The 25,228-nt window shown below is 34.6% G+C and overlaps 1 protein-coding gene across 2 annotated transcripts in view; it reads right to left on the bottom strand.

Annotated features, from left to right (window-relative positions):
- COL24A1 (collagen type XXIV alpha 1 chain) overlaps window positions 1–25,228 on the bottom strand; it is a 399,913-nt gene that overhangs the window by 129,292 nt on the left and 245,393 nt on the right. For both annotated transcript variants that reach the window (XM_007480591.3, XM_056815400.1), the window contains 7 exons: window positions 11,224–11,277; window positions 5,060–5,113; window positions 4,550–4,603; window positions 2,644–2,697; window positions 1,614–1,667; window positions 1,269–1,313; window positions 1,119–1,163 (listed from right to left, as the gene is read on the bottom strand). In XM_007480591.3, the coding sequence (XP_007480653.1) occupies window positions 1,119–1,163; window positions 1,269–1,313; window positions 1,614–1,667; window positions 2,644–2,697; window positions 4,550–4,603; window positions 5,060–5,113; window positions 11,224–11,277 (360 nt within the window). The remainder of the gene's footprint in view (window positions 1–1,118; window positions 1,164–1,268; window positions 1,314–1,613; window positions 1,668–2,643; window positions 2,698–4,549; window positions 4,604–5,059; window positions 5,114–11,223; window positions 11,278–25,228) is intronic.

The raw sequence follows: 25,228 nt of genomic DNA, 5'->3' as shown, positions 1-25,228 counted from the left end.
TGATATACACATGAGCACACACAGCTATATAAATACATATATTTGCATCATACATGTATAATATATAATATGTATATATCAAGTATTTAACATATAATATATTCATATTGTATTTATATTATATGTGCTATATAACATGTTATACACATATATTAATCCACACAAATAACTATATATAACACCTATATGTATATCTATATTTGTATTATATGTATATAATTTATAACACACTATGTAATATTATAATATAAATTATGATTATAATCTATTGTAACATATAATAATATATGTTAAATAATGTAATTACAATATTATTTTAACACATATAATACACATTGTTTGTTACATTTCATATAATTCTTATTTATTATATAAAATATAACATATGTCATACATTTATTTTAATCTATGAATCTGCATACCTATCTGCAGACATAGATATATTTATATACATATATAATATATAGCATATAATGTACTTCAATGTACAATTTATTATAAGTATGTGATACATATGGTACATTTGTATATATAGTGATGCATACCTACATATATGTGTCTGCTTATAGATATGAATAACAAATCTTAAAATATTACAAATATGCCCACCTATACATACATGTAGATATCATGCATGTATACATATATGCAACTACCCCATACCTTTACATATATGTAATTACATGGACAGAAATATATGTATATATAAGCATAGACATACATTTATACATATGCTTATTTTAGAGGTATATGATATGTAATAATATAAAATACTATAATAAATTATATGTATATATATATATATATACACACATACAGGTACATGTGTGTATGTCTAAAGATAAAGAGAGCTGAGATTTGTATAGTAGCTTCACATTTTCAAAAGCACCCATCTCATTTGGTCCTCACAACAATCCTGTGGGTGAGAACTATCCATCTTATTGTTATCCTCCTTTTGTACCTGGGTCTCAGAGAGGCTTTGCCTAGGGTCCCAAAGCTACTAATTGTCAGTCAATGTAGCAGACTCCACATCTTCTCGATTCTAAGTCTCCCCTCTCCATTGGCCGCCATGTTTTTCTTTGTATGATATGACTTAGTACTAATTTTTCATTACTTACTGGTTTACCTTGAGCCCCTCTCTCTCCTGGGTTTCCAGCATTACCCTAGCCAAGAGAAATGGAAAAGGCTAGGTTAGGTAATAAATAACCAAGAAAACCAGTTCAAATTGTGAATATACGTGCTTCATCTGAAGTATTTTTATGACTTACGATAAGTCCAGGAAGACCTTTTTTCCCCTGATCGCCTTTTTCTCCCTAACAAAGCATTGATATCAAATAAGTTCAACATAAATGCAGGCTAGTGCTCTAGATAAACAATAAACAAAATATGCAATTCCTTACTGAAAAAGAAAGGGTTACACTTTTTATTTTTATTTTTTTGCTTTTGATGTATGTGTATTGGGAGGAAAATTTATTAATATTTTTTTCCCTCTTAGCTAAGAGAAAATTCAGAAATGAGCTCTGTTAACCAGATGTTACCTGCCTTCGTGGGGGGTAGGCAGGCAGAACTGTATAGAAATTAAGTGAATATGCAATGAGGAAATCAACCATTACCTTAATACCTTGCATTCCTTGCTCTCCCGGAAGGCCATCTAGACCTCTAGGCCCCTACAAATAAAACAATACATATATATATATATATACATACATATATAAATGATAAAAAAATCCATTTATTTTATCCAATTTATATTACTATTCAATATTATAATTGTTTTTTTCTTTTTACAAATGTAGAACCTGAGGACTCTTTAAGCTTCTTTTTTTCCCCAATCCCTCAAACAAAGGATTAGATTAGCTCAAAATAGGGTTATATTATATCTTAATAGCTAGCACTGATATAGTGTTTTAAAGTTTGCAACGTGCTTTACAAATACAGAGTAGGTGCTATTATTACCTTATTTTATAAATTAGAAAACTCAGGCTAAGGTAAGTTCAATGACTTATGCCATGTTACACAGCACGTTTTTGAGTCAGATTTGGACTCATGTCTTTCTGACTCCAGGTCCAGGGCTTTACCTCGTTGCCTCATAAAATCCTTTAAAAAATTTCAAATTATAAACAGGGTTGGTATTCAGTATTCTGTCATCTGAAGATTGAGCATCAGTCTCTTAAAGTGAGATTCTCCATATCTTATTTTATCCAGCATGCAGTGAATTGTTGATTCAATGAAATTTGCACAACTCTGATGGCTTCCAAGTTGCCTCCTCATTCTTTTTATCTTGACCCCCTTTCTGTATGGTCTTTATATCTTAACAATTTTTTTTATAATGTCATGGAATGACGAATTCCTTTAGGCATCTCACTTTTCTGGGTGGGGAATCCTTTTACTTCATGTATTCTCATATTCAAAGTGTCTGGTAGAGCCAGGGATGGCTAATGAGGTTAAGAAACTCTATTTGGTACAGTGATATCTTCAGGAAGGGTGACTGAAAATTGCTATGGCATGAGGAGGCTTCTGAAATACCTAATGGAATCCAACAAATACAGTAACCAAGGGCATACACTGACATTTTCTGTGTACTTCACACTTCTGAAATTGCTTCTCTGATCAAGACACATTTTAGATTTCAATGTCACTTACCCTTTGTCCCTTTGGACCCTGTAGCCCAGGCAGCCCTCTCGTACCCAAGTGACCCTGAATAGGAGCACAGAAGAATATGAGATCTTAGAATTTTCAACCTAAAAGTGAACTTTGAAACCATCCTATTCAACACTCTGATTTTACAAAAGAGGAACGAGGGGCCCCAAGAGGTAAAGTAATTTAGGGAAGTTCATGTCACTAGTTAGGGCCAGAACTGGTATAAGAATGTAACCTTCTTGACCTCCCATTGCAATGATTTTTTAATAGGGTACCACAATGGGAGTTAAGAGATGATTAAGAAAATGTGAGCTGAGAAGGGGCTTTGGATTTTTCAATTAACTTAAAATAATTAGGGGGCTATGGGCCAGTACAGAATATACCTAATACAAGTTGATAAAAAAGGTTTTCCTATGATCATTGAAATCAAATCAGAAGGACTTATAAGGAAAGAAAAGAATATAAGCATTTATTAAGTTCTCACAAAGTACCAACCAATGTGTTGAGGGCTTGGAATACATACATACACAGATACACACACATTAGAACACATATGTGTATGTACCTACATACATATATACATACATGTGCATATATCCTATGAAACCACTGAAAAGACCAGAAAAAATCTATGAAATTTAAAAATGGCCACCTTCAGAGAAAGTCAAGTTGGCACGGATCATTGGATTTGCCTTTGTAGTCTCAATGCCTAGCTTAGGTCTTAACACTGGAAGGTATTTAATATATGCTTGTTGAATGAATGGATTTATTAAGCCATTTAATGGTAGGGTGACAAGCCCTAGTCATACTCTTCAAATCAAAGACCCAATAAGGAATCCAAATTTAGCCTCAATTAACATTCGGGAAGTGTCAGCAGAAACAAGTTGAAAGGAATCTTACAGCATCTTAAACTTGGGATCATTTGTATCGGTATGTGTGCAAGTGAATGCAGACACAAAATACCTGTAGAACATGTTCTATTCATTTATTTATTTATTGTGGCCTTAAAAATATTTTTATATTTTTTAAAAATATAAATTTTTTATTTGCAAAATATAAAATTTATACAAAATTTATATAAAAATATAAAATTAAAAAAATTTTTTTAATTAGTTAACTTAGAACATTAGTTTTAAGTAATATAATTATAAGCCTCAATAGAAACAATTAATTGCTTGTGGTGCTGTTATCACTGCTCTGGGAATATGAAGGCTTAGATTCTTTTGACTCAATGAATTCTAATGTCTTTCCAGTTCTAAATCTAAAGACTTCACATTAAAATGCATAACATGTGACACATTCATGAAGAACAATTAAACTAGGAAACATTTTGGTCCTTACTTGCAAAACTGCAAAACTTCTACAAGCTACAAATGATACACTTTTGAACTTTTGAAAGTCAAAATTAAAATTTAAAAGTTTTCTGAAACAAATATTGACTTTCTCTTAAAATATTTATACATCAAAATTTATTGTAAACAAAGTTCCAACTTACTTTCCATGAAACCTTTCTGTTCTGAGAATGAATTTATGCTTTGAAAATTGATATTTGAATGTGCAGTAGTCTTTCTATGGGTAACATAGTATCAATGACCTCATTTGTTTGTACCCAGACATTACATTAATAAATAGGTTTAATAAATAGGAAATAGACAGATAGATAAGCAAAAATGACCACAATCCTTATTTTACAGATGAGGAAGCTTGAGTGAGGTGGAGAGACATACAGCCCTGGGCTGATGGTCATACCATTAGGAAATGGTGGAGCCAAGATTCAAACAAAATCATTTGAATCCAAAGCTAATGCTGGCTCCCAAGGTCACAGGGATTTCTCAATATAAAGATGGGTTTAAAAGCAGGCTAAAAGTTCATCTTCAATGGAAACAGAGAAAGTATCTTTTGCACTTACAGGTAATCCAAGAGGACCTATGGGCCCTGGATCTCCAGGAGGTCCTGGATATCCCTGTAATTGAAATAAAAAAAATATAAAAGTATTACAAAAAATTCAGATGCAGTTGCTTTATGATTCTGAGAGAATTACATGAAAATTTCCCATCCTATATCATGACAGTATCAGAAAATGGATTTTTTCCCTTTATGGTTTACAAAATGGTCATGATGGAATATATAACTTATGAGCAGTAGCAGAGTATTATTTGTTATTTTCTTATATTTTAACTATGCTTTGATGCTTTCATTATTATTTTCCTACAATTTCAAAGATTCCTTTGCTCACACTCGACTATGCCATTTGATGTATGTTCTTGATAATTCAATATGACAGCTATGAAGTAAAACCCAAAGGGGGAAAATTGCCAATAGAAATATACTACAAAATAAAGACCAAATCTATTTTTGGAGTGCCTCAACTTTATTGACTTTTTGGAAGTAAATGCTTTTCAAACTATTGATTGCTTACCATAATTCCTTTTTCTCCAGGTGGGCCAACTGGACCTGGGCTCCCACGTTCTCCCTTTTTAAAAAAAGAAAAGAAAAGAAAAATACAGTTCACTTGTCCTTTATCTCTAATACTGTTCAATTCCTAAACTTTTAAAATTTGTGGAGTTGTTATTTCTAAAAATAATTTTTGAGCTTATTATACTAAGAATTTCAGGACACCTATATAAAGAAACTTTTATCTTAAAAAATAGGCACATTTTTTGTATAATAAAGGTACTTTAAAATTTCTTTTCCAAGGACTGGATATGAAAACTCTCCTTAACTTGAGGCAAATGCAATAAAATATTTATAAGGCACATTGGGGATAAAAAAAGGGAAAAAAACAGACCCAGATCTCAAGGAGTTTAAAATCTAATGGGTAAAGAGAGTACATGAACACAGAAAAAGTATTGGGGGATAAGTGGGTTGGGAAAGGCACCTTAGGGAGAAACAGGATGGAAAAGTCAAGAGGAGTGCATTCTGGTGGGAAATAAAGATATGGCTGATCTGAGCATTCTAGAGTGAAGTTCTAGGAAGAGCTATTCATCTCTAAACAATGGGAGGGAGAGGCCCCCGGGGGCAGAGAGATCTGGGAAGCTGTGAGTTCCATGGATGAAGTGATATTATGGATGATGGACATATAAATAGAACAAAAATATCTATATGCCATATGAAAAAGCCTCTTAAATGGTGAATTCTTAAGGTTTGATGGTATGTGGAAAAATACGAATGTTGAGAGAGATTTATTATACATTGTAAATGTTTACTAATAATCTGTTATAATCTTGAACAGAAATTTGTTCCTTTAGCTTGTTCACCCATTATATTACAGAATACATTCTTGGCATTGGGAGTGACCCTAATTAAAATTGGCCATAAAAGAGAGTAACAATTCTTTGTACCTGAGTAGCAATTATAGATTCCTATTAGATTTTTTGTAAACTTTGAGTAGGAAGTATTAACCAACATACGTAGGTTAATTAGTAAGATGAAACATCACAGTTATTTAAATTATTTTGGAAATGTTTCCATTTATACTGATTTTTATTCCTCATTAAATTTATCTCAGTAAATAAAGAAAATAATCAGTTGGTGCTTGCTGGTTAGATATAACATGCTTCACTATCAACTGAAAGACCTCTAAATTTACCAATGATCTCAATACATATAGTGTACTTTTCTCAGGCATCATCCTTCTTGATCAATCTGTAGCAGCTGATACTGATCAACTACTTCTAGACATCCTATTTTGTGTATGTATATTTGTGAGTGTGTTTGTATGTGTGTATGTACATGTATGATATTGTTCTTTCCCATTTGCTCCCCCAAATCCTGTCAGGCCTCTCCTTAAATTCTGTTGCTAGATTATTACCCACCCCCAACCCCTATGTATGGGTATGCTCTTCCTACAACTGTTTTGAGCTCTTCTTTTCTTCTTTTTTTTTCCCCACATGTATCATGCATTCACATCAGTTCTCATGATTCAATTCTCATCTCCATGCAGATGACTCTCAGATCTATGTGTCCATCCCTGGTTTTTGTCCTGAGCTCTAGTCCTAAATTACTAACTACCTTTTGTTTATTTCTAACTGGATGTGCAAAACGGAATTTATAATTGCCTTATTTACACTTCCAAAGTGATTCCTCCTTTTAACTTCTTGGGGTTTTTTTTTAAATGGTGCCATCATACTTCTAGTCATCCAGGTATATAACTTCAGAGGCATCCTTGGCTCCTCTCTCCCCTCATTTCTGATACCCAAACATTTGCTAGTACTGTCAATCCTATCTTTACAACCTTTCTCACATTTTACTTTCTACTTACTTGGCTTGTTCAATTTACTTCAAGACCAGTTTCATCTGGATTATTGTAATAGTCTTTAAATTGCCACCTCTGCATTAGTTTTTCCCCTTTCTAGTCCATCTCCCATATAGCTGTCAAATGACTAATCTCAAAACACAGTTCTTACTATGCATTTCTCCCACTTGAGAAGTTCCAGTAGATCTCTGTTGCTCTAGAACAAATATAATCTGGTCTGTTTGGGATTGGAAACCCTTGACAATCTGACTTCTCCATGTCTTCCCAGACTTATTGGTTAGAACTCAACTACATGCATTAAATATAGCAACCAAATCTGCTTATTTGCTACTTGATGTCTATGTCTTCCTATTTCCTAATTCTGAACCTTGATACAAAATGCCCCCCCCCAAACAGGGGTACATTTATTTCTTCTCATTTTCATAAAATCCCTACCTTCATTCAAACCCCAACTCAAGTGCTACTTCCTTCAAAAACATGTGGATTATTCTAGTAACTAGTATACTTCTAGAAATTACTTTATATCTACCATCTAAATATTTTGCATTTTTTAGTGTACCTATTATTTTTTCTCAATAGAATATAATATCCTTGAGGGCAGGAAGTTTATTTTTCAGTCTCTGAAAATCTCCAATGCCTAGCACATTGTCTGACACATTATGTGGGCTTAATCAATGTTTACTTAATGAATAAATGAATGCTGTCTATGACATTAGTCAGTAGGATAGGAAGATACATTAGAAAAGATGTATTCGACATTCTCCTGTTCTCAGAACATTTTGAAGACATAGTGTCCTCAAGGAACTTAAGACTTGGTTGGGAAGAGAAAACTTATGCAGATGAAATGCTGGGAAACAATTAAGTTGTGCTATTATTTTTACTATAACTATCATCATCATCAATAAAATAACGAGTTAAAATTTATATGATGTCCCATTGTTTAAAGTCAGCTTTACATTTGATGAAATAAGATTAAACTGGGCACCACTGGCTATAAATAACATAGGAGTTTAGAAAGAAGAAATCAGCATTTTATGAAAATTTCATGGAGTTTAGCAGGAATTGAGTTGGGCCATGAAGCAGATTTGGATAAAAGGAATAGAGAAGAGACTATATTCCACGTAGAGATCTTTGAGCTTAAATACATAAAAAGCAAAAATACGTTTGGCAGATGGAAGCAATTGCCAGGAGTAGAGTGTGTTAATGCTGATGATATTTGAATGATGGGAAAGCATTGCAGGACTGCAGAGGGGAAAATCTTGTCCTGATTTTCCAAAGTGAGAAGGACATGGAATCTGCAGGGTATAGGTCAATGAGCTTGACTTTGATTCTTGACCACATTCTAGGACAAATTATTAAAGGGATACTTAGTCAGCAGTTATAAAAGGAAATGGTGATCACAAAGAATTTACATTTAATTAAGAACACATCTTGCCACAATGACTATTTTTTTTTACAGGGTTAGGGTTACTGAACTAGTATAATAGGGAAATGATGTGGAAATCGTTTATGCAGATTTTTAGAGAAAAGTTAATAAAATCTCTCATGCAATGCTTTTGGAAAATATGGATGATATTGAGTGGATGGATTCAGAAGTAGCTGAACAGCTGGATCCCAAGAAGTAGTCATTAATTGTACAATGTCACCTAGGAATGAGATCTCTAGTGGAGTGCCTCATGGATCAATGCTTGATTGTATGACGTTTGCTATTCCATTAATGACTCTAATAAAGCCATAGATGGCATGCTTAAAAGACTGAAAATTAGGAGAGATAATCAATATATTATGGATAGCCAATACACTGAGTCATATTCAAAGCCAGGAAAAAGGACTGCATCAAGTAATAATTGTACTAGTCTAATACTTCAGTTTAAAATCATCATCTTAGGGATAACATGATTAGAGAGCAGATTCTCTGAATATGATATGGGCATTCTTGGTGGACCACAAGTTCAGTGTCAGTCATTAATATTATATGGCATTGGGAATGGCCAGTTTGCAAAGGCAGAGTAGTACATACAAGCATATGGAAAAGTATAGTGTTGTGGAAGAATATTAAACTTGGAATACTGTACTTGGGGTATTAAGACCTGGGTTTGAACACTAACTTTACCACTTACTCCCTGTGATTTTAGAAGCAGCTAGATGGCTGAATAGATAGAATGCTGGACCTAGAGTCAGGGAGACGTGAGTTTAGTTAGATCTGGTCTCAGACACTAGATGGATGATTCTGGGCAACTGACTTAATTTCTGTTGGAAATTACAACTTCATTATCTATGCCAAGAAAACCCAATGAGGGGCAGATAAGTGGTTCAGAAGATGGAGAGCCAGGCCCAGAGATGGGAGGTCCTGGGTTCAAATCTGACCTCAGATACTTCCTAGTGTGATCGTGAAAATGTGTAAATGGCCAAAACTCTAAGGTTTTGGCCACACTAGCTGTGTGACCCTGGTAAAATTAAAATAAAATGTAAAATGAGGCTTGATGTAAGGAAAACAATTGGGCCAGACCAGAAGTGGAATTAGCTGCTTTAGGAGGGAGAAGGCTTTCCCTCCTCATTAGATGTCTTCCAGAAAAAATCAGATGGCTACTCATCAAGTAACTTGATTATTTTTCAGTTGAGATAAGCGATATGACCAGTGAAGTTTCTTCTAACTCTGTTACTCTGATTGTGGGCTTATTTGTATGGGGGGATTAAATGGGTCTATTTGGGGCATTTGTGGGAAAATGCTAAATGTGCAGGGTATGACTAAACTATGGAGAGCCTTGCAATCCAAGTATAAGAGTATGAAATTGAAATATAAAATAAGGAGTAGCCTTATTATGACAGAAATACTATGAAAAATCTTATAATTGGAAGAGGTCTTAAATATCATGTTGCCCAAAACCTATTGCAAGCCCAAGTGTCCTTGCCATGATAAAAACAGTGTTTTAGGAAGTTTAATCTATCAATAACTGGTAGTAGCGTGAGTAAGTAACAATGCAAATGAATTTAATTTCACATGCATTTATTAGGCACCCATTATGTTCCAGGTACTCTCCTGGGGATATGAAGACAAAGAAATTCCCAACAACAACCAATTTTCTTTCCCAAATGAACTAACATTCTACCAAGGGAAATACATACATCAATGAGCAATTAAAATATAAACAAAATAATTTTAGGAAGCAAGAGGGTGTTATAATAAGGTTATGAGGAAGAAAACTACTGCTGAATTTAAACAAATTTGGAAAGAATGACAAGACTTGATGACAGATTGGATGTAGGGGGTCATTTCAGTATCTGTTCTGGGAGTTTGGAAGAACGGTGGTACCACTGACAGAAACAGAGTAGTTATTTGGAATGGTCTCAGCTTTAGAGAGAAGAAAGGATGATTAATTCCATTTTCAGCATGACCAATTTAGTAGTTGAGAGTGGGGGCATCCAAGTGGAGATAGCTTGTGGGCAATTGGAACTAGGTGTAATATTATCCAATTTCATGTCATCATTTCAATGTGTGCAATGGATACTACTACAAGACTTTTTGGGAAAGGGATAATGCTCTCCTTTCAATTTATAAGAGAATAAGACAAGCTTTAGGCAAAGGACAGAAATTGATGCATGGTTTGTTAACTGAGTCCATTACGAAGTTGGGATCAAAGGAAAAGAAGAACTAGAAGATGTTGCTTTTGCCAACTCCAAATGGAGAATCAATCTTGTTTTTTATTTTATTTTTTAAATCTGTGAGCTCATCATGGAAAATCACTTCTGGGGGAATAATCTCACAGTCCTCATTAATCAAATTAAAATTTCCATAGCTATAGCCAGGTTTTCTCAGAAGAAACTACCTGATTCTTCTGATGTGAGTAAAAAGGCTGGGACTGAGACTGGACTCTGCTGAGATGAGAAACTTTCTGCCCACTCCCCCCCCCCCCTTTTTAATTAAAACTAGTCAAAAAGCATTAATTAAGCAGTTACTACATGCCAGGCAAGTTCTATGCTTGGAAATACAAATGCAAGCAAGACAAAAATCAATGTCTGCTCTAGAGGGTCTTACATTTTTTGTTAGCTGGTTTTCTTATAATTCAAAGAAAATTTACGTCCACAGTGTTTGACTAGCATTCTCAATATTTTCTTTTCAGATTGTTTTTTTACTAAGAAAAATATTTCTTTTCTTTAGGGAAACTGATATCCTATCAGCATTGTTTCAGTAAAGTCTAGGTGCTCAACACACATGGCTAGCATATATTTTATATGGGGCCCAATACACCTTTAATAGAAAAAAATAAAGTCATATTTGAGTTTAGTCCTAGACCCTTGTTATAAACAAAAGAAAGTAAAAAACTTACCTTTTCACCAGAGCTTCCAGTTATACCAACTTCTCCTGGTAAACCAATAGGTCCCTTTGGGAGAAACAAAATGGAGTCCAGATTCATATATTATAGGACAATATACTAAGATATCTATGAAAACAGTCCATCATGAATTTTGAGTCTACCAGTAATCTCTGATTTGCAAGGATATGCATACTTTTCTATATGCTATCAATCTGGAATAATTCAACAGTACTATTTTTTTTAAACCCTTACCTTCTACTAACTATTGGTTCTAAGGCAGAAGAGTGGTAAGGGATAGACAGTGGGAATTAAGTGACTTGCCCAGGGTCACACAGCTGGGAATTGTCTGAGGCCAGATTTGAACCCAGGACTTTCCATCTCTAGGCCTGACTTTCAATCCACTGAGCCACCACGCTTCTCTAGCACTATTTTTAAGGCATCATACCTACCATATCACTATGGGTGCTGTGATCTCTTTTAGAAATAAAAGCAAGATGTTATTAAACATGTACTTTTTCTCTTTTCTTGAACTTTAAGGTCAGTGAAAGTTAGATAGCTAGAAATTATTTAGTGCTTCAAGATTTGTGAAATATTTTGTCTACTTTAATTCATTTGGTCCCCAAAGGAACTCCAAGACATAAGGGCTATTATTATCTCCATTTTATAGGTCAGGAAATACAGGTACAGAGAGGTCAAGTGACATACCTAGCATCACAGAAACTGTGTCTGAGGTAGGATTCAAACTCAGGTCTTTCTAACTCCCAAGCCCCACATTCTATTCATCATAACCACTTAGCCATCTTGTATTGATTAGAAAAGATGATTAGAAAAGGCAAATATGACTAAAGTGAAAGATAGTCCAGTCTACAAAATGAAGTTTTAGTGGTTACAGGTGGAAATTGCTTAAACCTCAATGTGAAATATGTTCCTATGTGAAAAAAAGTTCTAAGAGAAGCCCAAACTCAACAAATTTAAATTCATATTAGTATCACTGAGCATACAGGGTGAAATCTTATAGATGTTCTAATGAATGGAATGATGGTTAAGATTCCAGGGACTATAATGGAAATAATTGTGATGAAATTTGGGGAAGAGAACTGTATTACCCTTCAAAAAGAAGGGTTGATTATTCCTTTCAAGACAGTTTTTAAAAGTGGTAGTTTTTATTCTCAGCTATTAAGTTAAATATCTATATCAACATAAATATAGAGAAATATACTATATCTATGTATCTATTAATCTATCTATCATCTATCTGTCTGTCTGTCCATCCATCCATCCATCCATCCACCATCCATCCATCCATCCATCCATCCATCCATCCATCCATCCATCCATCCATCCATCCATCTTCTCTTCTCATCTATCTATCCATCTATCTATCTATCTATCTATCTATCTATCTATCTATCTATCTATCTATCTATCTATCTATCTATCTATCTATCCATCCATCCATCCATCCATCCATCTTCTCTTCTCATCCATCCATCTATCTATCTATCTATCTATCTATCTATCTATCTATCTATCTATCTATCTATCTATCTATCTATCTATCTATCCATCTATCTATCTATCTATCTATCTATCTATCTATCTATCTATCTATCTATCTATATTTCATAATCAAATCTTGGCTTTGTAAGAAAAACATGAGGATTAAAAGAGGCTGGATACCAGCTGATTAACTCCTAGAAATTAAAAGTGGCCATAAGTCCAATGTGGGCTCCTTTTTCTTCTATGATGATAAAGATAGGGGGAAAGTATTAAGGATAACATAGCTTTTAGACTCTATAAATGTTAAATTAACTAATAGTCCTTTGAATGTGAAATTCTGGTCCAATGAGCAACAAGAACATGGAGGAGCTGATTTATTTCTATCATTAAAATTTCACTATTGGGGCAGCTAGGTGGCTCAGTGATTGAGAGTCAAATCTAGAGACAGGAGTTTCTAGGTTCAAAACTGATCTCAGACATGCTTAGTTGCATGACCCTGGGCAAGTCACTTAATCCTTCCATCCCCCATTGCCTAGCCCTTTCCTCTCTTATGTTTTATAACCAATACACAGAATTGATTCTAAGATGGAAGGTAATGGTAAAAAACATTTCACTGAAAACCAAAGGAAGCTGCAGTTCTCTACAAGGATGTTCAATAGGTTCTCATTAGAAACACAAATGAAAGAGTTGGTGAAGTTTGCCTTAAGAAATGTAAGATGAAAAATTAATATCCAGTACTCTAAGTATTATTTTTATAAGATTCATTAATAATCACTTGAAGTAAAGGAATAAAAAGACAAAAGTAAAGCCTGAGTAAAGAGGAGATTCCCAGTTGCAAACACAGGAGAAGACAGGGAGAGAGGCGGAGTTACACAAACTTATCTATACATGTAAGCACACAACATGGGAATGAAAGGAAAGGGATTCTGGGGAATAAAGTCCAGGGGTACAAAATTCTATTTACATAGTATACAAAGGCAAATGAAATAACATTTCAAGGGGCATGTTTTTCTCACACTACAGTGCTCATAATTAACATTTGTAAAAAAAAAAAGAAAGAAGGAAAAGATCAGCAAGAGAAGTTATGTTTAATGTTTCAAATCTGCTATAAAACAAACTATACATTTTAACAAGTAATCTTGTAAACATGTTACTTATTTTAAATAAGCAAAGACACTTTTTTAATGTAGTAAAATTCCTTAAGAACTTGGTAAAAGCCTTCATTTTAATCAATATATACCCTAATACTTAGAATCCCCAGTGAAAAGGCAGGCAATTTTTAATGAAGCTGTTAGTTTGAATTTCTTTGGGAAACTTTTCCACATATCTTTTGATCTACCTACTGAGAAACTGGTCTTGTGTCAAAAGCATTGCACAGATTCCTCAGTGATTTCTCTAATCATTCAAAAGACTTCATATAAATAGGATCATAATATATAGTTATAGGAACTGCCTTTGCTTTGATTTTATCTTGAAGAAACAACATGAAAATAGTTTCTCTATAAATTTCAGACAATAACAGTCCCCGACCTCTAAAAATTGTAAAGATACTGCAAGTGTTTGAGCTATATAAATAAAATAGGAAAAGTTATTACTACCCTGTATATGCCAAAGACAATTTTCCAGAACATGAGCAGCCCAACTGAATCAAAGATGTTTTTGAGAAATGAAGTGTTATTGTTGTTTTTTTTTAAATCCTTATCTTCTGTCTAGAATCAATACTGTATATTGTCACACAGGTTATACACCCTTGCCCAGGGTTACATAACTAGGAAGTGTCTGAAGCCAGACTTGAACACAGATCGCTGGATCTGGCTCTCAATCGACTGAGCTACATGGCTGCCCCCAAAGTGTGTCATTCTTGGAAAAATTCCTCATGATTTAAGGCAAATACCTTATATACACAGTATTTCTAAGGTATACAATTATTTTTATATAAGCAATTAATAATTAATAATTATAGACATTATTTGTTTATAATTTTTATTAATAACCACAGACAATATTTATATAATAATTATATATTGTAAAACATTATCCTATATGAATCTATTCGGTGTTGAAACTTTCACCTATGGAAAACAATACTAGAAACCAAACATTAATAGATGTGTATTTGAAACTATCTGAACCTCAGGCCCATAATTAAATAAGTATGAAAACCCAGAATGATTCTATTGCTATTTCAGGATTGTTTTTGTTTTTCTCCAAGAGGCTAAATTAGACTCAAAAAGACTATACTGAGAAATGTTTCATTTTTAGAACAATTTTCATCGAAACAATATTCTCTTTTCACTGCTTCTCCAATGTTCTAGGTCTATTTTGGTCTTAATAATGAGTTTCTCTCAGTAACAGGGTAATTTGATCTGCCCCATTACAATATCAGATGACTGTTTCTCAGGATAATATGCTTCCATTAAAATAAACTTGGAAGAAGTCATTAGAGACTAATTTCACATTGTTTTTCTAGTTTTGCCCAATTGAAAATCCCAGAATATTTCAAGTAGCTCCCTCCTCAGTTTTATAACTGAATATTTTTGTGTTTGTGACAAAAGAAAAATTGGAATTCAGCCCATACACATAAGCTTAAGCAAACTGAATCACAACAGGGTCAGCAATGTCATTTTTACTTGTGTAGGAGACTGATCTAATGCTATTATTTTAGCATTATATGCTATTAGAGTTATCATATGCTATTATATGATAGATTAAAGGAAATATATGGAATAATATGTATTACACATTATATTACACATAATATATAAGCAAGGTTGGTATTTGAATTGTGGTTAGGACTTTCCATTCATTTTGGAGTTGAGGTTTGGGGAAACAGCTGACATCTTCTAGAAACTCTGATAAGTAGCATAGTGTCATGGGTATTTGACATACATGCTTTGCAGACATGATTCAACTTTTATATCTGAAGTAAGTCTATATTTTAACTCAAGTCATCTTAGTCATTAAGTTCCTTATCCCAGTGGAACAGAGTAATAGAATTTTAAGGACAAGAAGGACCTTGACATCAATCCAGCCACAGGAGGAGAGCATTCTAGTCATAGGGGACAACCAGTGAAAAGGTATGGTGTGAAGAGATAGAGTGACATATGAGAGAAACAGAAGGAAGACCACTGTCACAGAAAACATAGAGGACATTAATTTATTAAGAAATTGCAAAGGTAGAAAGGGACTAAGTTGTGAAGGATTTTAAAAGTCAAACAGAGGATTTTATTTTTGATCCTCAAGGTAATAGGGAGCCACTGGAATTTATTGAGTAAGGGAGTGACATGGTCAGACCTGTTCTTTAGGAAGATAAATTTCATACCTTTTGGACCAGAAAGAGGAGAAATATAAGGTAGGGAGAACAATTGTAAAGTTAATACTATCCTCCAAGGATGAAGTTATGAAGTTCTCCACTAGGGTAGAGGCAGTTTCAGGTGAGAGGAGCGGGGCATGTCTGGTGCAGATGCAAAAATGACAGGATTTGGTTGGATGAGTGACAGTGAGGCATAGAGTATGCTATCTTGGCTGTGAACTGGAATGATTGGAAAAGAAAGTGTTACGTTAGTATTGCTAGATAGTAGCAATAAATGTTATGAATCTTAAAACTACTCAAACTGTACCTTAGAAGATTTGGTTAAGCAATTCCCCTATTGTAACAATGTGAGACCTTTTTAAAATTACTCCACCCTGCTCAGACAGTGCCTTAGGGGAAGTAAAATTGTAAACTCCTGATGGAACAATGAAAGTCCCCAACTTATACTTATAGTGAAGCAAAAACCTTAAGCTAGGTGACCTATTTTTAGATCTAATACAAAAGGGTGCTAAGTACCTATAAAGGTTAAATTAATCACTAAAAGGTCAAGCAACTTACAAAGGGCAAGCTTAGCAAAGAGATGTGAAATACTCAGAAGATATAATCTAATCAGAGAAGGTGATAACAAAAGATGTGAACTAAGAATGGTCAGTAATGGGGAAAATGTCTACTGTGATTGGTAGATGTGAAAATTTAGGGGAGGTGACACAAGAGAAATTTCTCTTTAAAAGGAGCTCTCTGAACTTAGTTCAGGGAGTTCACAGTCAGGGAGTTTGGGAGTTCGCCGTGGAGGTTGGAGTTTGTAGTTAGTTGGAGGGTCTCTGAACTCAGTTCAGGAGTTGAGGATTTTAGTGAAGGACTGGAGTTTTGCTTGGGAAGACCTTGTGGAGTGATAAAGACTGACTAGTCTCTCTTAAGGTTCAGGCCTAGGCCAAATACTTAGGCCCTTTCTACTACTTTCTCTTACTCTCTCACTCTCTCTTCCCTTAATTCCTTCATTTGTATTAATTAAAATCTCCATAAATTCCAGCTGACTTGGGTCTTTTCATAATTGGGAATTTTTCCCATGGTGACCACTTATTTTTGATTTAAATCAAGACACTAAAAATTATCTTTACAGTTTTGGCAATTCACAGTCTCAAAACCCACATTTTTGTGGTTACAATGTAGATAGTAATACGAAAGTTCTGAAGGGTGAGAATTTGAGGGGGAAGATAATGAATTCTGTTTGAGACATGTCTAGTTTATGATATTTGAGAGACAGCTGGTTTGAGATGTCCAATAGGCAGCTGGAGATGTGAGAATGGAGGTCTATCTAGAGAGAGAATGGATGTTGAGGGCTACTTAAATTGATCTGAGAATCATCCATGAAGACATAAAATTGAATCTTTTAGAGTTGATATATTCGGAGGGAGAAGAGAATATGGCCCAAGACAGATGTATGGGAGACACTTGTGGATAGTCAGCATGACCTAGATAAGCCCTGAAGGAACTGATGCAAAGTGGTACAAGAAGAACCAGGCCGATATTTTATACAGAAGCAACAATATTGTAAAGACAAACACTGATCTTTGCAATGACCAATCTCAGTCACAGAGGTCTGAAACATGCTACTCACCTCTAGATAGAGATGTGATGGACTCAGACTACAGACTGAGACATTCATTTTGACTCTGTCAGTGTAGGAATTTGTTTTACTTTACTATGTTTGCTGGTATCATGGATTTTATTTTTCTTGAATTCTCAGTAAAGGAGAGGGGGAAAAGACAGAAAATTCAGCAAAGGAAACTGAAGAGGCAATACAGAAGAAAAGTAGGAGAGTAGCGGAGAATTCAGTAGAAGAGGGTGATCTGCCATATCAAAACTTCAGAGGTCTAGAAGAGTGAAGATTGAGAATAAAGGGAATATTTTGGACAGAGTTGGGGGTGACATGTCAGTCTTTGGATAGAGTTTACTTATTATTTAGCAAAGTGTTTGACAAATTCAATCTATTTACGTAGAAAATGTAAGGTTTGGTTATACAATAATACTGTTAGATTTGGAACATCTGATTGGCTGTGCCTATAGTAGTCAATCATTATTCCATATCACTTTGGAAGGAAATATTAAGTGGAATTACCCAGGGATCTGTCCTCCACTCAAAGTGATTTAATATTTTTTTTAATGAATGACTAGAATAAAGCCAGAGAGAATATGTTTACTGAATTTACAATGGAAATAAAGATGGGGTAGGGGAGAATAGCAAATGCACTGAATGATAGATTCAGAATTCAAAAGAATCTTGATAGGTTAGAAGAGTGGGATGAGTCAAACAAGATGAAATTTAATGGAGATAAATATAAATTATTATACTTGATTTAAAAAACTCCACAAATATAAGATTAGGAAAGTACAATACATAGTATTGACTCCAAGACAGAAGGTAAGGGTTTAAATATATATATAAATATATACATATTCTTTACATCTTTTGTCATCACTTTGGCAGAAAATATAAATTCCTGAATGATAGTTCTCTCTCAAGTATTTTTGGGGTTTGGGAGTGTGTTTGGGAGAATGAGAATTGGCTTTCATCTCCCAAATGGAGGATTTCCAGACTAGCTATTTCTTCCCTGTCCCCTCCTTACCTTGGAAATTATAGAGGTGATTCCAATGCTAGTGAGTTAAAAGTATAGAAGTTTTTGAAAACTTTTATAGGAAGAGAATGGAACAAACCTGTCCCTTATGTTTTCACTGATCAAAGTTAAATGCAACTATTTTTAATTTAAGCTACTAAATAATTATTGTTAGCTGCTGTCAAAATGGGTAGTTAGATGGTTCAGTAGAGTCAGGAGGAAGTGAGTTCAAATCCAGATGCAGACATTTACTAGATAAGTGACCTTGGACAAGTCAATTAACCTTTGTTTTCCTTAATCCACTGGTGAATGAAATGGTAAGCCTCTCTAATAACCTTGCCAAGAAAGCCCTATGGACAATATGGTCCACTGTGTCACAAAGACAAAGGACTGAATGACTGAACAACAAAACTGTGGAAATGCTTCTGGATATGCATAGAAGAAGAACTAGAAAGCACTGTGGGGATTTTTTAGTCCAACCTAATATTTTAAAGGTGAGAAAACTAAGGCATAGAGAAGTTGAATGAGTGGACATGGTCCAATGGCCATGTGTATTAAATTACTCATGGCAGAGCAGAAGGGATGTGAGGGCATATTATTTATCATAACTAGATGTGACCAGATGGCCACTTAGAGTTCTCAAATCTTTGGGTAAGTCATTTTCTTGAGGATAAAATACACATTCTTCAATCAGGAATTTAAATCTATCCATAACTGGGCTACATTTTTCCCAGCATCATTTCAGATTTCCATGCTCTCTGCACTAAAGCCAAATTTACCAACACAACTACTAGCTGCTCTCACAAGTTAACATTCTATCTGCATTTTCCACTCTCTCATTCCTAAAATGTACTTTTTCATCTCTGATTCTTAGAATCATTATCTTCCTTAAAAAATTGGCTTCTGGGTTATCTTGTCCATGTAGTCCATTTCTTATCCCCATCTATTATACAAAACGATATTTATGTATCTGTGGAGATGTCACCTCTAGAAGTAAGCTGCAAGCTCTTTGAGGGCAGCTAAGCTTTTGCTTTTGCATGCACATGGTGCTTCCCATGCAGTAAGAATTTAATGGCTGTTGGATTGAATTGACCTGCCCTCATCATATGAGTACACTACATGTCCTTCCAGTCAACTCTTTTTGGAATGCTTCTAGAATCCAAATTACTCTATGGTTGGGGGCACTTCTTTGCTCTCCATCTTCTCTCTTGATAGGTCTCCTCTTGAGTTTCTGTTGTCAGCTCACTTGGGAGGACCTTCCTCTGTCTAACCCTTTCAACTGGACAAGCATACACCATGTGTACAAATAAATACTGGCACAATTGACTTAAATGTGGAATCCTCATTTTCAACAAGGATAAGATGCCACAAAATCCAATTAAACACAATTGTCACATTTTCTTTAATCGTAGCAACCAGAAACCCCAAGAATGAGTGAAAATTAGTCTGATTTTCATGCTGGTATTTCCCGTCAATCCTCCCATTGATGCTAATGAAAAACTGGCTAATACTTTGACATAAAAGAAATGTGGGTATTTCCATGCTGAAGGAAAGCCAAATACCTCTAAGAAAGCTTAATTTTCTTTATTTTTCAGTATAACTGATGAACTTTAATTGATATGCCAGATAGAAAGCTCTTTAAAAAGGTATTAAGCCTGTGTTGCAAAATAAAAATGTTCTAAGTGAACAACAGCAATGCTTTATCTCCCATTCTGAAAAAAAAATTATTTTTAAAAGCACTTTATTTCTAGCAGTAGTCCATGGTGGGGGAGGGGGGACAGTTTTCGAAAATTTGGCCGACATTGTGCTGCTGTGGCATTCTTGATCCTATGAAATTAAAACAGTGAAATAATTTAAAAATTATGTGGTAAGAATCTGTGCCATTGTGTTTTAATTTTGGAATAATTTGTTTTTCTCTTGAGAGCTTTTTGTTCTCTAAAGAAGAGAGTATGATCAACCGTCCTAGGAGACTATGATACATTTTCTCCCAGAATGGAATGTCCATCTCCTTCTTCATTTCTGCAAACTCTACTTATTCCCGTAAGCCTAGATTAAAGTTACCCTTTCCCCCTCAACTTTCCCAAATTATTCAAGCCACAGAGATCTCTCAGAATTTCACCTTCAGTGATACTGTTTATACTTTGCTATAGAAAGACAAAGTTGAGGAGGTCCTTGTAGTCCCTCTAGTTCAATCTCTGTCTTACTTGAAAATTCCCTCTGCAATATCACCAAGCATTGTACAAACAATTTTACTTGAAAATCTCCAATAAAGAGGTACTGACTACTGAAGCAGCTCAATTCCCCTTTTGGTGGATTTTTAATTGTCGAGGCATTTTTTTTCTTCATTGAGCCAAAATGTGCATCTTTTTAATTTACATCTGTCATTCCTCATTCTGTGTTCTGCGGCCAGACAGCACAAGAATATTTCCTTTTCTGCGTGATAGTTCTATGTCCTATTTCCATTGCTGAGTCTTTTATTCTTCAGGCTAAACATCCCTGGTTTCTTCAAACCATCCAGGCCACCATGACATGATCTTAATACTCTTCACTATCCTCACTACCCTTTACTTTACCTTTCATCTTATCAATCTTCTTTCTAGAATCTAGCAGACACCTAGAACTGAACACAATACTCCAGACATAGTTTGACCAGGCTATTGTAGACAGTGATACTACTAGTCTGACATGTTCTGGACACCAGTACCCTTATGCACCATAAAATGCCATTAGCCTTTTGGGGGTGCTAAAGTGTGATACATATTGAGCTGGAAGTTCCTTAAAACTATCATATCTCTTCCAGATGAAATGCTATCTAGATAAAACTTTCTCCATTTTATTCACATGAAGTTGATTTTTTGACCCTCACTATAAGACACCATAATTGTTCCTATTAATCTCATCTTCTTAGATTCAGCTCAACCTTTGAGGACTTTTGGGATATTTATTCTATTGTCCAATGTGTTATCTATCCCTCCCAGCCTCAAGTCACATGGAGATTTGTTAAACATGATATCTTCATCTAAGTCACTGATAAAAATCCCAAATAATATAGAGCTAAATATAGATTTCTGGGGATGAAGTTATCTCTTCAAGTTCACATTAAACCATCAATAACTACTCTTTGGAACCACTATTGAACCAGCTCCCAATTCATTTGTGTTTTATTTTATTTTTTTATTTTTTCCAGTTACATATCAACATAATTTTAAAAAATCATTTTCTGACATTTTGTGATTCATATTCTCTTCCTTCTTGCATTATCATGTAATATACAAACTTAGTCTTTTCCAGAAAGATAAGAGGAGAGATTTTATCAGATTTACTTGTTGGGTCATAATAGACAAATTGGCAAATTTGTTTTAGTCTCAGTTTTCTCATCTGCCAAATGAAGATATTTGTATAATTTGCCTTGGAGAATTCCCAAGTGCAAAGTTCTTTGTATATCTTAAAGTCATATAAATGTGTAATAATTATACTTCTCTGTCTTGTCAATGAAGATATAAGGTGTGATTCTTTTAGATGCCTTAGAAATCCAAAACAAACACATGTGGCTCTATCACTCTCTGCATTACCCATCTTGCAAAAAATACCAACAAAGTGATAAGTCTGTGTTGTTGCTAAATGCAAAAAGTTCCTGGTTATAAACTGTGGGTCTATTTGTAAGTCATAGTGGGACCAGGCATATTTATCTCCTCTCTCTCTGTCTCTGTCTCTCAAGTTTCTCGAGACTCCCAATACTTTTCTTCTCTCATCACTGTCTTTCAATAAATCTCTTTGTTAATATTTATAGCTGTGCTCTTTGTGGAGGCAAAAAAAAATCCCTGGAAAATGAGGGGATGCCCTTCAATTGGGGAATGGCTGAACAAATTGTGGTATCTGTTGGTGATGGAATACTATTGTGCTCAAAGAAAAAATGAACTGGAGGAATTCCATGTGAACTGGAATGACCTCCAGGAATTGATGCAGAGTGAAAGGAGCAGAACCAGGAGAACATACACAGAGACTGAAACACTGTGGCACAATCGAATGTAATGGACTTCTCTACTAGCAGCAATGCAATGATCCAGGGCAATTCTGAGGGACTTATGAGAAAGAATGCTATTCACATCCAGAGAAAGAACGGTGGGAGTAGAAATGCAGAAGAAAAGCAATTGCTTGATCACATGGTCTATGGGGATATATTTGGGGATGTAGACTCTAAGCAATCATCCTAATGCAAATATATAGAAATGGGTCTTGATCAATGATACATGTAAAACACAGCAGAATTGCACATTGGATACAGGGTGGGGGAGAGAGGGGAGGGAAAGAACATGAATAATATAACCATGGAAAAATATTCTAAATTAATTAAAATTTTCAATAAAAAATACCTTTATTACTCTTCTCTCTCTCTCTGTGTCTCTCTCTCTCTCTGTCTCTCTCTCTCTCTGTCTCTCTCTCTCTCTCTCTCTCTCTCTCTATTTCATTATGGCTTTAATCTTTAGGAGAATGTGGTTCCCTTTAGGGGCACATGGAATTGCATGCACTTCTTGAGGGCCATCTGAAGTCCAACTCTTTTTCCACATCCATATCTTTTCTATCTTCTTCCTTAGGAAATCCTCTTTAGAACATCTGATGCCCTCTCTCTTGGGCAGTTCTTTCTCTGTCTGACCTTCTTTTTGGGTCTTGAGTTTTTATGTTTTATGTGTATAAGTTTTGTTTCCTCAATGAGCTTATAGTCTTTAATGGCAGAGATTATGCCTTCTCCATCTCCTATATTACCTGATACAATGCTGGACAAATATCAGGAACTCAATAAATATTTGTTGGATGGATTTGAATACATGGCATGAAGAGAACAATGACAATTCATGGAAGGTACAAAGAGGAAAACTTGGACTTTGGTATAAAAAAAATTCCTAACAGAGCAATCCAGAAATTGAATGTGCTGTCTCAAAAGCATGCCATTCATTGGAATTTTTAAAGAGGAGGTACACTAATCCCTTCTTCAGCGTGTCAAAATAGGGATTTCCTTTTCAAACATGAGTTAGAACATATATAAGGCCCCTTTAATTCTATGTGATTTTGTGAAAAAAAAAAGTAGGGTCCATTTTTGATTATTCTGTAGCTGAAAATATAGTTAATTACTTGGACTCTTTAAAAATCCCTTTATCTCCTTTTTAGACTACTTGACTGCTTTTTAGAACATTTATTAAAGCATAGGTCAGACGTACAAGGAATTAAATTTGAATCAATGTGTTAGAAGCTTTGGTAAAGTCTATAAACTCATAGTCAAAATGAGGTTCTTGATTTATGGCTGTTTTTCCCATTTATTCCAAGCTCTGATTATGAAAGATAAAGGTTAAATGGAGCTCATGCTATATAAACTTCATCTAACAGATAATTCATAAAAAACTATGAGTGGAGGATACTTTGGGATTCCTCTTCATTGGTTCCTTACACAATAGACCAACATCATATTCTTCCCTCCTTTCTGTCTGGCTTCATCCGTTAAAATATGGATTCGACTTTTCAGTTGCAAGGTCTAGTATAAAAGGATATTTGAAGATCATTTAGAGAAGGTCAGAAGTGGAAGTTGGTTTGGCTTTATTAATATTACAGAACTAAACCAAACTCTGAAAAAAACCCTTCTAGTCTAGGTCTTCCAACTCAAAGAAGGATTTACATGCAAATGATAAAAAGTTGTATTTTTAAGGAGAGATATTCTTTCTTTTTTATCTTTGTATCTAGTAACTAGCATAGTACTTTGGACATAATAGGCTAGATGCTGGACTTAGGATTTCTTTGATGAGAAAACTCCTTCTACTAGTGCAGGCTAGTGCCATCCCTACAATTTAATGGCTTAAGAAACTTACCTAAAATACTGAGAGGTTGTGATTTTTTTAAATTAAATTAATTTATTTGTCAATTTAGAACATTATTCCTTGGTTACAAAAATCATAGGTGAAGTGATTTTTGAAGGGTTACACAGCCAGTTGATGTCAGGGATGGGTCTTGAACCCAGTCTTCCTAGCTTCAAGGCTAATTCTCTATTTGCAATACTGTCTTGCTTCCTGCATATAGTAGGCACTTAATAGATGCTCAATGAATTAAATTGAATTGACCTTAGGGAAATAGGTTGCAAGATCTTTCTTAATAATTAATTTATAATGCTTGAAAACTTTTCCAAATAGGACATTCTTTACTATGTTTAAACCAAGACTTTTCTACATTATTTTATTTATTTCTTATTTTTTATGTACTCAAGGGAGAAAAACAGGTTATAAATGATGGCTGAATCTACATAAACCTAAAATAATCAGTGACTTAATACCTACAAAAGGGTATATTTCTGTTTTGTGACTCCTCAATTTCCTCTTGCTATGGATTAACTATGCCAGTCATTAAGTCTCTGCTCATTTTTCTGGGGAATCAGTGTGATGGGGAAGGAGAAACACTGGACTGGAAATCAGCACATGGGAGTTCTAGACCCGCTTCCTTGTAATCGCAGTGCTTTCCAATCAGTAAGAGAATAACAAGTGTTTGGTAAATTGAGATAATCCTGCCTCTAAAAAGCTACGGATCTTTGGAAAAATCATGAAATTGG

The sequence above is a fragment of the Monodelphis domestica genome, chromosome 2 (assembly GCF_027887165.1).
Source record: "Monodelphis domestica isolate mMonDom1 chromosome 2, mMonDom1.pri, whole genome shotgun sequence".
Classification (NCBI taxonomy): Eukaryota; Metazoa; Chordata; class Mammalia; order Didelphimorphia; family Didelphidae; genus Monodelphis; species Monodelphis domestica.
This window is presented reverse-complemented; position numbering and strand designations above follow the sequence as displayed.